This window comes from Perca fluviatilis, chromosome 12, assembly GCF_010015445.1.
Source record: "Perca fluviatilis chromosome 12, GENO_Pfluv_1.0, whole genome shotgun sequence".
NCBI lineage: Eukaryota > Metazoa > Chordata > Actinopteri > Perciformes > Percidae > Perca > Perca fluviatilis.
The window spans coordinates 31,116,426-31,129,933 of record NC_053123.1 but is presented as its reverse complement, the minus strand read 5'-3'; the positions used below and the strand labels follow the sequence as shown (position 1 = coordinate 31,129,933).

Here is a 13,508-nt window from a genome sequence, read left to right as displayed (position 1 = left end):
CCTTTAAGGAAAAGGTCGTGGGTGGGCGGGACAACAACGGGTTGCGTTTAGGAAAAGAAGAACGGGACGGCCATATACAGCGGACAGGTTGGATTTAGGAAACGTGACACGCGGGACACGATCCCCGGTCTCCATGGTGAAAGTCCTGTGTTGTTTGACCCCCATCCACCACCCCAACCAACCTCCCTATGCGGATTTTCGGGCTTTCATACTACCCGCTACCGTAGTGGCTCTTAATGCTACGTCAACTTCTCATTGACTTCACATTGGCGTTGTTTTCCGTGGTGGCCACACAGAATTTTCACACATTGCGTGCCACCACCACGTAATGCGCTGTTAACAGTTTGTGATCATTTCACGGACTTCTGTGAGACCAGGCTGCTCTGGTGGATTCATTCAATTCAATTCAATTTAATTCATAGTGTCAAATCATAACAACAGTTATCTCAGGACACTTAACAGATAGAGTAGGTCTAGACCACACTCTATAATTTACAAAGAGCCAGCAATTCCAGTGATTCCCCCAAAGAGCAAGCATTTAGTGCGTAAGCGTGACAGTGGCGAGGGAAAAAACTCCCTTTCAGGAAGAAAGCCGGGACAGACCCAGGCTCTTGGTAGGCGGTGTCTGATGGTGCTAGTTGGGGGTGTGATGAACAGTGGCGATAATAGTCACAATAAAGATAATGACTAGAAGTAGTAGTTGTAGTAGTTCATGGTGTCACAGGGCACAGCAGGGGGTAACAGGCCGTGGCAGGACGGATCAAGGATTTGTGAGGACTGTGGTAAACTGCTCCTCAGATCTCTGCAGGGTAAATCCAGACAGCTAGCTAGACCGTGCTAATGTGCACTGACCACTTCCTGCCGTAGTGCCCACTTTCGATGGTTAGTGTCGTCCCAAAAGGAACACTTGTGTTAAAACACTTACCGGAAATGACGAGCGGTATGAGCGTGACGAACGCAACACACGGCAGCTGATTGGACGAACGCGTCGCCTGGGTCTGGCTGCTCCCGAATTTCAAAACCAATCACAAAGGCGTCTCGTTTCGAAGTAAGATCTCGTGTTTTACGAAAACAGTTCACCCGAAACGTGTTTCTGAAAACATTTTAAGCGAGAAATAGGCCGTGCAGCTGCTGAATCTGTTTGGGTCTTTTCTTGGATCGACAAAGGGCAGTTTAAAAGATTTTCGTCCGATTTTGAGAGGCGGCCGCTCTCATTCGCATGAAGTAGCCTGGATTCAACTGATTACAAACTTGCCGACGTCCCTTGGTCCCTCCCCTTCCGCTTTGTGGACAAGATGGCGCCCGTTTAGTGCGAGTAGGCGCCATCGTTCCACACTGAACTTTTTGACCGTTTTTAGGGAGTCATCCAGGTACTTTCAGTGCACTGACTTTTTGCGTTATCTACACTATATGCTTAAAACTAAGTGTTTTAAGTGTGCAAGTAGGAGCTTTGAGTCACAGCCTATCTGTCCAATCTGAGTTTTCTGTCGCACGACTAAAAACTACTTTTGAACGTACACACGTTCCACCAAAACAAGTTCCTTCCCGAGGCTATTTTGCAGAGGCACCGTGGCTCCGTCCCAAGAAGATTGTGATTGGTTTAAAGAAATGCCAATGAACCAGAGCACGTTTTTCTCCCATCCCAGAATTGTGTGTGGACTAGCCAGACCCTCCTCCGCAGCGCTGTGGAGGAAGGCCTGGCGATGCGAGAGTACAGCTGACTTTGAAACCTGAATTTATAGTTTGATTTTCCTTCAAGTTTCAACAAGTGTTTTTTGCATCAATAAATCCCCTCATTAGTTTGTTTAAATTTAAAAATATAAGCACTAAAAACTGTTTTTATGAGAGAAGAAACCACAATTTAGTACATTTTGTTCCTTTTTTAATTCACATAAACTGACCGCAAAAACACTGATGGCGAATGACACACACACAGACACACACACACACACACACAGACACACACACAGACAGACAGGCAGACAGACAGACAGACACACACACACACACAAACACACACAGACAGACAGACAGACAGACACGCATACACACACAGACACACACACAGACAGACAGACAGACAGACAGGCAGACAGGCTTGCATGCACACACACAGACACACACACACACACACACACACACACACACACACACACACACACACACACACAGACAGACAGGCAGACAGAAAGACAGACACACACAGACACACACACAGACAGACAGACAGACAGACAGGCACGCATGCACACACAGACACACACACAGACAGACAGACAGACAGACAGGCAGACAGGCTTGCATGCACACACACAGACACACACACACACACACACACACACACACACACAAACAGACAGACAGACAGGCAGGCAGACAGGCACACAGACAGACAAACACACACACACACACACACACTGAATGTGAGTTTGTAGTTCTGGTATTGATGATGGTGGACTATGAGGGAAATGTTTTCAGGCTTTTTACAGACAGTTCAATTTATAACATTATTAACAATACACGACAGGCAGAAGCGGCAGCTTCAGACATCCGGCAGCTCCAGTTTTCTATAAAGTTGACAGGAACAATCACAAAGACTGAAATAGATTACATTTCAAATGAAACACTGGGAGCCTCGAAAGTCTTATTGACAGTCCACGCGACCACCCAGGCGCTGGCTTACCCTTCATCCTCAAAGCTCTCTTATTAAATCCTCCGAGCTCCTCTCCCTCGGTCTGCCTCCTCTCTTTTATTGTCCACCTGGCGAGCTGTCCCGTCAGCCTCGCTCGTCTTTTACACGGAGAGAGATTCAAGTCGGCGGGGGAGTGTGTAAAACGTTACTGGGGGGGGAGAATAAGCGTGGCGCAGGTGCCTCTCTGCAGGTCTGGGGCTCACGTGGAACCGTTCCTCGTCCGTTCCCGTGCTGCTTTTTTTAACGAGGCGTGTTGTTTTTGTTTGTCAAATGCGCGGTGGGGTGTTTTATGGAGCTGGGCGGAAAGCCGCCATCGTAGATATCCGTAATGAGCTCTCCGCGCTGCGTTTGTTTCCATCCAATAACCAACCGAAACAAACACTCCTTATGGCCTTAGAGAAAGAGGATTTGGTTCGTGAGAGTCATATGAGGGTGTGGGAGGGTGCTGCTCCCTCTCCCTCTCCCTCCCCCCCCACCCACCCGCTCAGCTGCACTCCTCACAGTTGCAGGCGAGGATGTATCTGTAAGTGGCCGTGATGCGAGTCCCGCCGGAGCAGCGCAGCCGCACCGCCTTGAGCTTGGAGGTGTGCGGCCGGCAGCAGGAGCAGGTGCTCTTGAAGGGCTGTTTGAGCACCGAGCTGAAGGAGATGAGGGGGTCGGAGCGGGTGGTGTGGCTGCAGTGGCCCTCGCAGCGCGCCAGCAACACCATCTGGAACACACAGCAGGCAGGGAACGAAAAGAGAGAGTTAGGAAAGCACAGATCACCCATCGATCAGACTTGATTCGTACAGCACTTTCCGTATGTATTAAGTGGACACAGAAACCCAGAAACCGCACAAAGTGGCTTAAGAGTGACATGACACTGTCACGAACGTGTCATAAACATTATAAACAAGTCATAAACGTTTATGACATAACGCTTCTGTCATTAAGTGTCATTTGGTTTTTGTCATGACAAGTTATGGTTAGAGTTAAGAGTTCATGTGTCATGACAGCGTCATGTGTTCATGACGATCCAATCCAATCCACTTTATTTATATAGCACAATTTAAACAAACAACAAGGTTACTAAAGTGCTTCACAGAGACAAACATATAAAACAAAAAGGAACAACAAAATAAATAAAATAACACTAACAATGACAGCGACAACAAAGACCACAGCAGCTCTCACGGGGAGTCAAAAGCCAGGGAATAAAAGTATGTTTTCAAACGAGATTTGGGGTCCTTTAATTGGGGTAAATCAATCCACAAAACCTTCTGGTCTTCAGTCTGGTCCTGGGCACGTTCAGCCGCAGCTGATCCCCAGACCTCAATGACCTTGACGGGATATAAATGTGCAGGAGCTCAGAAATGTACTGAGGTGCCAACCCATTTAGTGAATTAAAAACAAACAATACAATCTTGAAATGTATTCTAAAATATACTGGGAGCCAATGGAGTGAGGCCAAAATTGGAGTAATGTGTTCGTGTTTCCGTGTTCCTGTTAGCAGACGAGCAGCTGCATTTTGGACTAACTGTAGGCGACGATGTCATGTCAGCCTTATGTAGATACCTTCAAGTAAAGTTTTACCAAACAATTTAAGTTAAAACACACACCAAGCAGGAAAACAGTCCGCGACATTCATTCTGGATCACGGCAGAAAAGTGTAAAAAAAGAAAACATTTACCAAGAAGTAAAGCAGGCTGAAATACAGAAATAGACAGATCCATACACAGATAAATGAATAAAGCTTTTTTTTCCACGAGTCAAAGTGCTGTCCGAGACGACAAAAGGTTCTCTGTCAGTGTTTGAGTCTGGTGGGAAAGCGTGAAGCCGTCTGTCTGTCTGTCTCCTGTGTCTCCGAGCCTCGGCCTTGCACCTGCAAACTGAGAGATAGCGACGCGAGCGTGTCACGCACTCCTACACCTGCTGCCGCTCAGAGCTCAGGGTCACACACAGACATTCACACCAGGTTTAGTGTGGATCAACCAAAGTACATTGCCAGGATAAAGATGTCAGGCTTTGCCCCCTCTCCTTCCTCTCTCTCTGTGTCGCCGTTCTCAAAATCCCTTCGCTACGGGAAACAACAACAACCTTCGAGCTAGCGAGCTACACTATGAAAATGAGTTTTGAAGGAAATGTGAATCGTGCAACAAGGCAGGCCTGCTTGGTTCTTTCAGGGAATGATTGTAAAGATTTACAAAGAATACGTTTAGGGCATTTCCTCTCTAATTGGGACGTTTTGGGACCAATTGGTGGGATTGCTGTGGACCAAGTACACACAGAGATACACTGGTAAGACCTAATGAGGTTTAACCATGTATCAGCTGATTTAAATAGCTCACGTTACTGTGCTGTGTCAACAGTTCACTTCATGTAATATTGGATGTGGAGTTTTCTTCTGCGAGGTGCAAATGTTCCACCGAAACAAGTTCCTTCCATGCATCCCAGAATGCATCTGTGGTGTAGCCGGACTTTACTCCACAGCGCTGGGGAGACAAGGTTCAGTCTACTCTTTTCTTCCACAGGGATATATGTATAAAACTATCCTAAGGGGACAAAACCAACCACTGTATCAAGCTCACACGCACGCACGCACGCACGCACGCACGCACACACACACACACACACACACACACACACACACACACACACACACACACACACACACACACACGAAGCACAGGCCTGATTAGTGTTGTGACCATCCGACTGGCATTCCTCTGTGGGTCACTACATTCCTGTCGCCTCCCTAAACAGACTCCTGTGTCATGTCCTTCTGTCAGCTGCTGTGTGTCGCCACCCATGTACCCACTGTGACAAAAGCCTGTCTGGGGCCAAGGCAGGGTGACACACACACACACACACACACACACACACACACACACACACACACACACACACACACACACACACACACATCAGGAGTGTTGTCGCCACTGTAAGACCATTTGTCTTTGTCCTAGCTTATCAGCGATAATTCCTCTCCTGTGACGCCCCTCTCCTCCTCTCTATCGGCACCTTTTCCTGCTCCTCCTTTCATTCATGACCAGCGAGATGAAAAAATTACTAAAAAGATAATACATAGACCTCAACAGTCCCGCCCACAGCCGACTCCGGAAGTAGAAATCCCATTCATTTTCTCCATAAGGATTTAGAATATCAGTCATAATGTCTAAACCATCACCGAGGCAGACTGACCCCGAGCTACGTGGTCTAAACCATCCCATAATGTCTAAACCATCACCGAGGTAGACTGACCCCGAGCTACGTGGTCTAAACCATCCCATAATGTCTAAACCATCACCGAGGCAGACTGACCCCGAGCTACGTGGTCTAAACCATCCCATAATATCTAAACCATCACCGAGGCCGACTGACCCCGAGCTACGTGGTCTAAACCATCCCATAATGTCTAAACCATCACCGAGGCAGACTGACCCCGAGCTACGTGGTTGTGAAACGAAGGTTTCTGCTCCTGTAGAAGCTAGAAGTCTGTATGAAATCAACCTTGTTATAAGAAAAACATTGACAAACAATTGAATGGGGGAAAGACACTTCCAGAGTCAGAGCTGTAAAAAAGTGGCCGGTCACTGTTGAGCTCTATTGGGTGGCCATTTCCCCTTTGTATGTATTTACTAAGAACTAAGAACTGCAGATGCAGGGGAACAGCCAATCACTGAGCTTCAAACTCTGTTTCCTCTGAAACTAAAGCTTCGTACAAACCTTTTCATACACACAGCCGGTGAAATCAATTCCCGGTTTCGACGTTTTATGTTGGCTGCACTGACGAAACATAAAGATAAGTGCAACTGAAACAGTTCATCACTTCAACAGAAGACAAATCAACTAAATGATTCATTGTTTGAGTCAATCATCAAACTCTCTGTTCTGTTTCCAGCCCCTGGTGCTGGTGGATTCTGTGTGAACCCTTTTTTTCTTCACTGTTTGAAGGGACACGGCCTCTCTAATAGCAATTTGGAGTGAAAAAATTACACTTATAGCTTTAGTGAGTCACTTTTTGATATTAATGAACGTCCGTTACATTCAAGCCATTGCCAAATGAGTTGCTACAAAGCTAATTAAAGGACAATTCCGGCGCAAAATGAACCTAGGGGTTAATAAAATATGTGTACCCAAGTTGACCGTTCTCTGGGACATGTTTTCATGCTAATCGAATGTGTATCTAGCTTGAAACAAGCTAGCGCGGACCGCTAATTAGATGCTAACGCTACCTTTCGGGGCAGAGGGTAAATCGCTATTTCTACACCACTAACAAGGCTCAAAATATCACCACACTTCAACGGTAGCCTAATGACGGTCCCTACATGTAAACCGAAGCATTGAGAACGTTGTAAGTGTGTTTGACTGATCGTGACTGTTTTCCAAGATGGCGCCCGCATGTAAAACACGACGTCTTTATAATCTATCTTTTTAATAAACTATCTGTACACTTACAACGTTCTCAATGCTTTGGTTTACATGTAGGGACGCTCATTATGCTACCGTGGAAGTGTGGTGCTATTTTGAGCCTTGTTAGTGGTATAAAATAGTGATTTACCCTCTTGACAGAAAGCTAGCATTAGCAGCTAATCACCGGTTCACGCTAGCTTGTTTCAAGCTAGATACACATTTGATTAGCATGAAAACATGTCCCAGAGAACGGTCGACTCGGTACACATATGTTATTAACCCCTAGGTTCGTTTTGTGCCAAAAAAAAATTTTAAGACGCTTTTTTCTGATGTAAAAACTTTGAAAAATTTGACCCGACTATCAGCTCCACACAACTCTCTCTGGATTTCTCAGTGTGACTATGTTCAGAAGATTGTGGCGTCCAGTGACTTTCCCACGCAGAAACTGGAGCGAAGATAATGACGTCTTCTGAAGAGTCCATCATGTTTTTTTAATCCACCGTATCCTCCTTGGCTACTAGCAGCTGTGTGGAGGAGGAGGGGAGGGGCTTGTATCATGTGGACGCGCCGACAGTTTTGATATCATTACTTAGAATTCCTCACGGGGGAGACAGAAACTACGCACTATAGCTTTAAATTATTAAAATTAAGTTTAGGTTCATAACTGTAGCACAAGAAAACAATAATATGCAATCCATGAGAAACATTTAATTCATTAAATCTAGACCCCAATTAACCAGTTCTGCTTTCATCAATTTCAACTGAAATGGATTTAAAGTGCCCATATTATGAAAAAAACACTTTTTCTGGGATTTGGGGTGTTCTTTTGTGTCTCTGGTGCTTCCACACACATACAAACTTTGAAAAAAAATCCATCCATGCTGTTTTGAGTGAGATACGGTTTCTGAATGTGTCCTGCTTTCAGTCTCCTAGTGAGCTGTTCAAAATTGGCCTCGGACTGTGACGTCACAGTCCGAAATGAGCTGGCTAACCACAACCGTTAGCTCGTAGCGTTAGCCGGCTAACGCTAACGCTAGCATGCTACCTCGTTCTCAATAGCAAAGCACTGCCTCAACACACACAAGTTCACCATAATCTACAAAAGAACTACTTACATGTGCGCCCTCATTTAGAAGTCTCCCAGCTAATCCTGCCTTTTAACTGACCAAAGCTGGAGAAACAGGCTTTCTTTTACTGTCTCTAGAGTTAGCTAGCTGACATGCTCTACATCTGAGGTACTGCGCATTTGCGAGTGCAATCAAAGATAGTACAGAAGAAGAAGATGAAAAGAGGTCTCACTCTGTAGCTAAAACAGAAACCAGGTGAAAAGAGGATCTGCAGCAGTGAGAGAGAGCTGTGCAGTACAACAACAATATGGTGTTTTTTGAAAATTAAACCATGTAAACCTATTCTGGTAAAACCTTAAAATACAGTTATGAATCTGAAAATGAGCATAATATGGGCGCTTTAACCACTAAGAAACAGTAATTTTTAGAAAAAATCTAAATCTCAAAAAATTTCATATTGTAATATATATATATATATATAATACCTAACAAATCCTCCAGACAACACAAACTTGAAACACAAACTTTTTGGTTACACTATACTTGAAGGAATCTACATAAGAGTGACATGACACTGTCATGAACGTGTCATAAACATTATAAACAGTCATAAACGTTTATGACATAACATATTCTTTTAGTAAGTGTCATTTGGTTTTTGTCATGACAAGTTGGGGTTAGAGTTAGAGTTAGAGTTCATGTATCATGACTGTGTCATGTGTTCATGACAGTGTCATGTTACTCTTATGTAGATACCTTCAAGTAAAGTGTTACCAACTTTTTACAGGTGGATTCTGTGTGAACTGAACACACCAAGTTGTGAAAACGGTCGCTCAGTCAGGCGTCCGTTACGTCAGCTCTCTGTGAACTGTAATAAAAAGCCCTGACTCGTGCTGCGAGCGCGCTCAGCCCTGCCGCCCCTGAGCGAGGCTGTGGTTTGGCCACCTGCTCCATGCACTCAGAGACAGAATATTAAAAAAAGACCAAAGAACTGATCACTCATGCTAGCTGAACAACTGCACAACAAAAGGGACTGAGTGAAAAATTGACAGCTCCCTTTTTCCACAATAGCATGAATCATCAGTCTCTGTACATGAGGTGGATGTCTCTGGAGCCCCTGTCACACATCATGCACTGGCAGCGGTGGAAGAAGTATTGAGATGCTTTACTTAAGTAAAAATGCCAATACCACACTGTAAAAATACTCTGTTACAAGTAAAAGTCCTGCATTGAAAATGTTAAGTATCATCAGGAAAATGTACTTAAAGTATTACAAGTAAAAGTACTCAATGTAGACTTTAGAAACCTGAAATGATCCAAACAGTTCTGTCAACCAAGTCTTTAATCAGATAATCATTTCGGCTGGAGTTGTAGGCCGTTATATTGTTGGGTAGTTTAATTTGTAATAAAACATATTTTATAAACTACATGTGTTTTGTGTGAAAAAATCTTAATTTGTAGAGTAACTAAAGTTGTCAGATTAATGTAATGGAGTAAAACGTACAATATTTCTCTCGGAAATGTAGCGGAGTAGAAGTAGAAAGTGGCATGAAAAGAAAAGACTCAAGTAAAGTACCTTAAACTTGTTATCAAGTACAGTACTGGAGTAAATGCACTTGGTTACATTCCAGCGCTGTGCACTGCAGCCCTAGCCTGGCTCTGCCCTCCTACGTACTTCCGCATAATGTTCATTTTCCTTCAGTACTACGTCTGGGTTTGCGGTATATTCGTGGGTTTTCTCCGGCCAAATCTTTACCGGTCCAGTCAGCAAACAGAGGGAGTGGCTGAGAACGATGACGATGAGGTCGTGCGCTAGTTTGAGTTGTAGTTCCGTAATAACGGCGGAGAAAGGTGCGAGAGAAGCCATTCGGCCCGTTGTGGCAATGCTGCCGAATATCCAGAAGTTAAAGCCCGAGCAAGAACAGTCTTTGCTGAGTTGTGTTGGGGGGCCATGATGTCGTGGCCCTCCTCCTCACTGCGTTCGGGAACAGTTTGATTTTCCAGCTCGCTCCATTAGTGGTGAAGGAGTTGGCTAAGGCTAACACTAGCGATGCTAAGCCGATACTTGTTGTCGTCTCCCCTCTTGTTAGCCTGGTCCTACCAGACAGTACGTAGGAGAGCGGAGCCAGGCTACCAGAGTGGCTCTGGGCTGATCCAATAGTTTTAAACTTCAACAGAGTACCCGCCTTCAAGGAAGTTAACACTTGTCAGTTGAGAGTGGCCAGACTCTCTGTACAAATGAAATATAACAGAGTCTGGTAGGACCAGGCTAATGTACCAGAGTCTGGTAGGACCAGGCTAGTGTATCAGAGTCTGGTAGGACCAGGCTAGTGTACCAGAGTCTGGTAGGACCAGGCTAGTGTATCAGAGTCTGGTAGGACCAGGCTAGTGTACCAGAGTCTGGTAGGACCAGGCTAATGTACCAGAGTCTGGTAGGACCAGGCTAGTGTACCAGAGTCTGGTAGGACCAGGCTAATGTACCAGAGTCTGGTAGGACCAGGCTAATGTACCAGAGTCTGGCAGGACCAGGCTAGTGTACCAGAGTCTGGTAGGACCAGGCTAATGTACCAGAGTCTGGTAGGACCAGGCTAATGTACCAGAGTCTGGCAGGACCAGGCTAGTGTACCAGAGTCTGGTAGGACCAGATAACTGCAGCCCTGAATTATCTAGACATTCCCCGGAGGAGCTGTGTCTGAGAACACAAATATCCGAATCATTTGGAGCGGACATTAAATGGTCTTTACCCTGCCGCCCCCCGAGTACAAAGTCTGTGTAATGTCCGATTGACAGCTAGCTAGACTATCTGTCCAGAGTTTTTCTTAGAGTTTTCTCTCGCACGACTAAAACTACTTTTGAACGTACACGTTCCACCAAAACAAGTTCCTTCCCGAGGCTATTTTGCAGAGGCGCCGTGGCCCCGTCCGGCGCTTAGCCCCGCCCAAGACGATTGTGATTGGTTTAAAGAAAAGCCAATAAACCAGAGCACGTTTTTCTCCCATCCCAGAATGCTGTGTGGACTAGCCAGACCCTCCTCCGCAGCGCTGTGGAGGAAGGTCTGGCAATGCGAGACTGGCCCTTGCCTAAACCAAACGGAGTACTTCCAGGAAGTGACTACATGTCTGACAGGGACAATCTACACGTGTGAAAGGGCAACTCCGGAGAATGTACGAACTTAATTCGTCGGAATTGTCTGCAGTTTTTTGTGGTGTCTTCCTGTCGACAGTGTCCTCCAACAAAATTAACTCCCGGTCTGTTTTGCCTTTTTATAAAGCATAAAGTATAGTATCACCCAATTCTATTTTGCACCTTCTAGCCAACTTAATTCCAACTTATTACCAATAGTTTTACACTTTTTTATTTTTTTATTTATGGTCAATAAACCACATTTACTGTACATGAAATTATACCTTATTTTGGAGTAAAATAGGCAGAAATTATGAATTACTTTCACTATAGTGAAGCTCAGATGAATATATGTTGATGGATTATCACAGACTGGTATATGCCAATGTTTAGTCAGTTAACGGTTTTGAAACCATTTTATTATTTTGAATGGCACAGCGTATTTTCCGATAAAGAAACTTTGAAAACGGGTCAAATTTGACCCCGAAGACAACACAAGGGTTAAGTTGTCCAACACACAGAAACAGAATGACGCACCACGCCTTCATATCTCTCGCTAGCCCCCTGGCAGAGGCAGCAGAGAGCGCCGGCTGACAGGGAGACAAAACTGAGTCCCAGCTGAGGTGCAGAATATGTCTGCATCGTGGCCCATGTCCAGCACCCCGCGCACACGCACACACACTCACTTTCCCCGAGAAACGGAGCATGACTCTTCTAAATGACGGAAAGATGGAGATAAAGAGAGAGAACGAATTGGAAAGAAGTGGAGGAGGCTTTCGGGGGGCACCAAGAGTAATACTAGTAGAAAGAGAAAAATGTGTCTGAGATAAATGAAGTTAGTGTTGGAGGATATTTTTTTGGCTGCAGCTCTGGGCTTTTCTTTGTGTCTCCGAGGCTTGCTCTGGAAAAATGAGTTTCCCTGATATTTGTAACGAATGAGCTCATTTCTCAGGTGGACTGGCCCTGTTACCTCAAACAACTTGTTACCAAAAAAATGAGCGGGTGACCACAAAGAAGCAGATTGTGTGTGTGTGTGTGTGTGTTAGAGCTGCAAAGATGAATCGATTAGTTGTCAAATGAATTAAATGAATCGCCCTCTGAGTCATTTTTTATTTAAAAAATTCTCTTAAATGTGAATTTTTTTTTTTAAGATTATTTTTTGGGGAATTTGAGGCTTTTATTTTCATAGGACAGATGAAGACATGAAAGGGGACACAGAGGGGGAATGACATGCAGCAAATGGCTGCAGGTCGGAGTCGAACCCACGGCCGCTAGGTCGAGGAGTAAACCTCTATATATATATGTGCGCCTGCTCTACCAACTGAGCTGACATGGCCACAAATGTGAATATTTTCTAGTTTCTTCTCTCCTCTGGGAGAGTAAACTGAAAATCTTTGAGTTGTGGACAAAAGAAGACATTTCAGGACGTCATCTCGGGATTTTTTGGGAAACACTGATCCACATTTTTCACAATTTTTTGACATTTTATAGACCAAACAACTAATGGCTTAATCGAGAAAATAATCGAAAGATAAATCAACAATGAAAATAATTGTAAGATGCAGCCCTAGTGTGTGTGTGTGTGTGTGTGTGTGTGTGTTTCTGCCTTACCTTGGAGTTGCACTTATAGATGGGGTGTGTGATGGTCTCCACAAAGTGGTGCCTCATGCAGCGCTGTGGGTCCGAGTCTCCCAGGTGTGGGTGTCCGTTATCGCTGGCCTTGTTGCTGCTGGCGGACTGGACCCAGCCCAGCAGGGGGCAGCACATCAGGACCAGAAGCAGGCCTGAGGGGGGGGCCACAGAGATGAAAGGTTTCATGATCGGAACCAACCCGAGGCTCTCGATCCTCACGGCGCGCTCTCTCGGTTTCCCTTTTCTTTCTTTTTTACGTCGCTTTCTCGCTTGTATCACTCGTTGTGTTTCAGGGCCTCACAAACGGGGGATGTCTTCGTCCCTCTCTCTCTCTCTCTCTTCTTCCTGCTAGAACAGCGGAGGTTCAAGATCAGCGAGCTGTAGGGAGAAAGGTTGTCGCAGGGTCGCGTCGTCGGGCTGCTCCATCCCCCACTGCCTGGATCCACCTCCGTCTGGAAGAAAGAGACAAACAGGAAAGGCATCAGCGGACACATGAACTGATAAAGAAACAATGTTGTGTGTGTGTGGGCAAGATGTTTTGTCTATTTGTACATCCAAGGGAATTACTATAAGTGCTGTAGAAAAGATCACACAGTCCC

The 13,508-nt window shown here is 45.2% G+C and overlaps 1 protein-coding gene across 1 annotated transcript; it reads right to left on the bottom strand.

Moving 5' to 3' along the window:
* Positions 1-3,048: 3,048 nt before the first annotated feature.
* On the bottom strand, positions 3,049-13,126 carry LOC120570405 (norrin cystine knot growth factor NDP). Its single transcript, XM_039818728.1, has 2 exons — positions 12,889-13,126; positions 3,049-3,401 (listed from the first exon to the last, which is right to left on the bottom strand). Exons 1-2 carry the CDS (start codon positions 13,093-13,095, stop codon positions 3,177-3,179), a joined length of 432 nt encoding a protein of 143 aa, XP_039674662.1. The 5' UTR covers positions 13,096-13,126; the 3' UTR covers positions 3,049-3,176.
* Between the last annotated feature and the right edge of the window lie 382 nt (positions 13,127-13,508).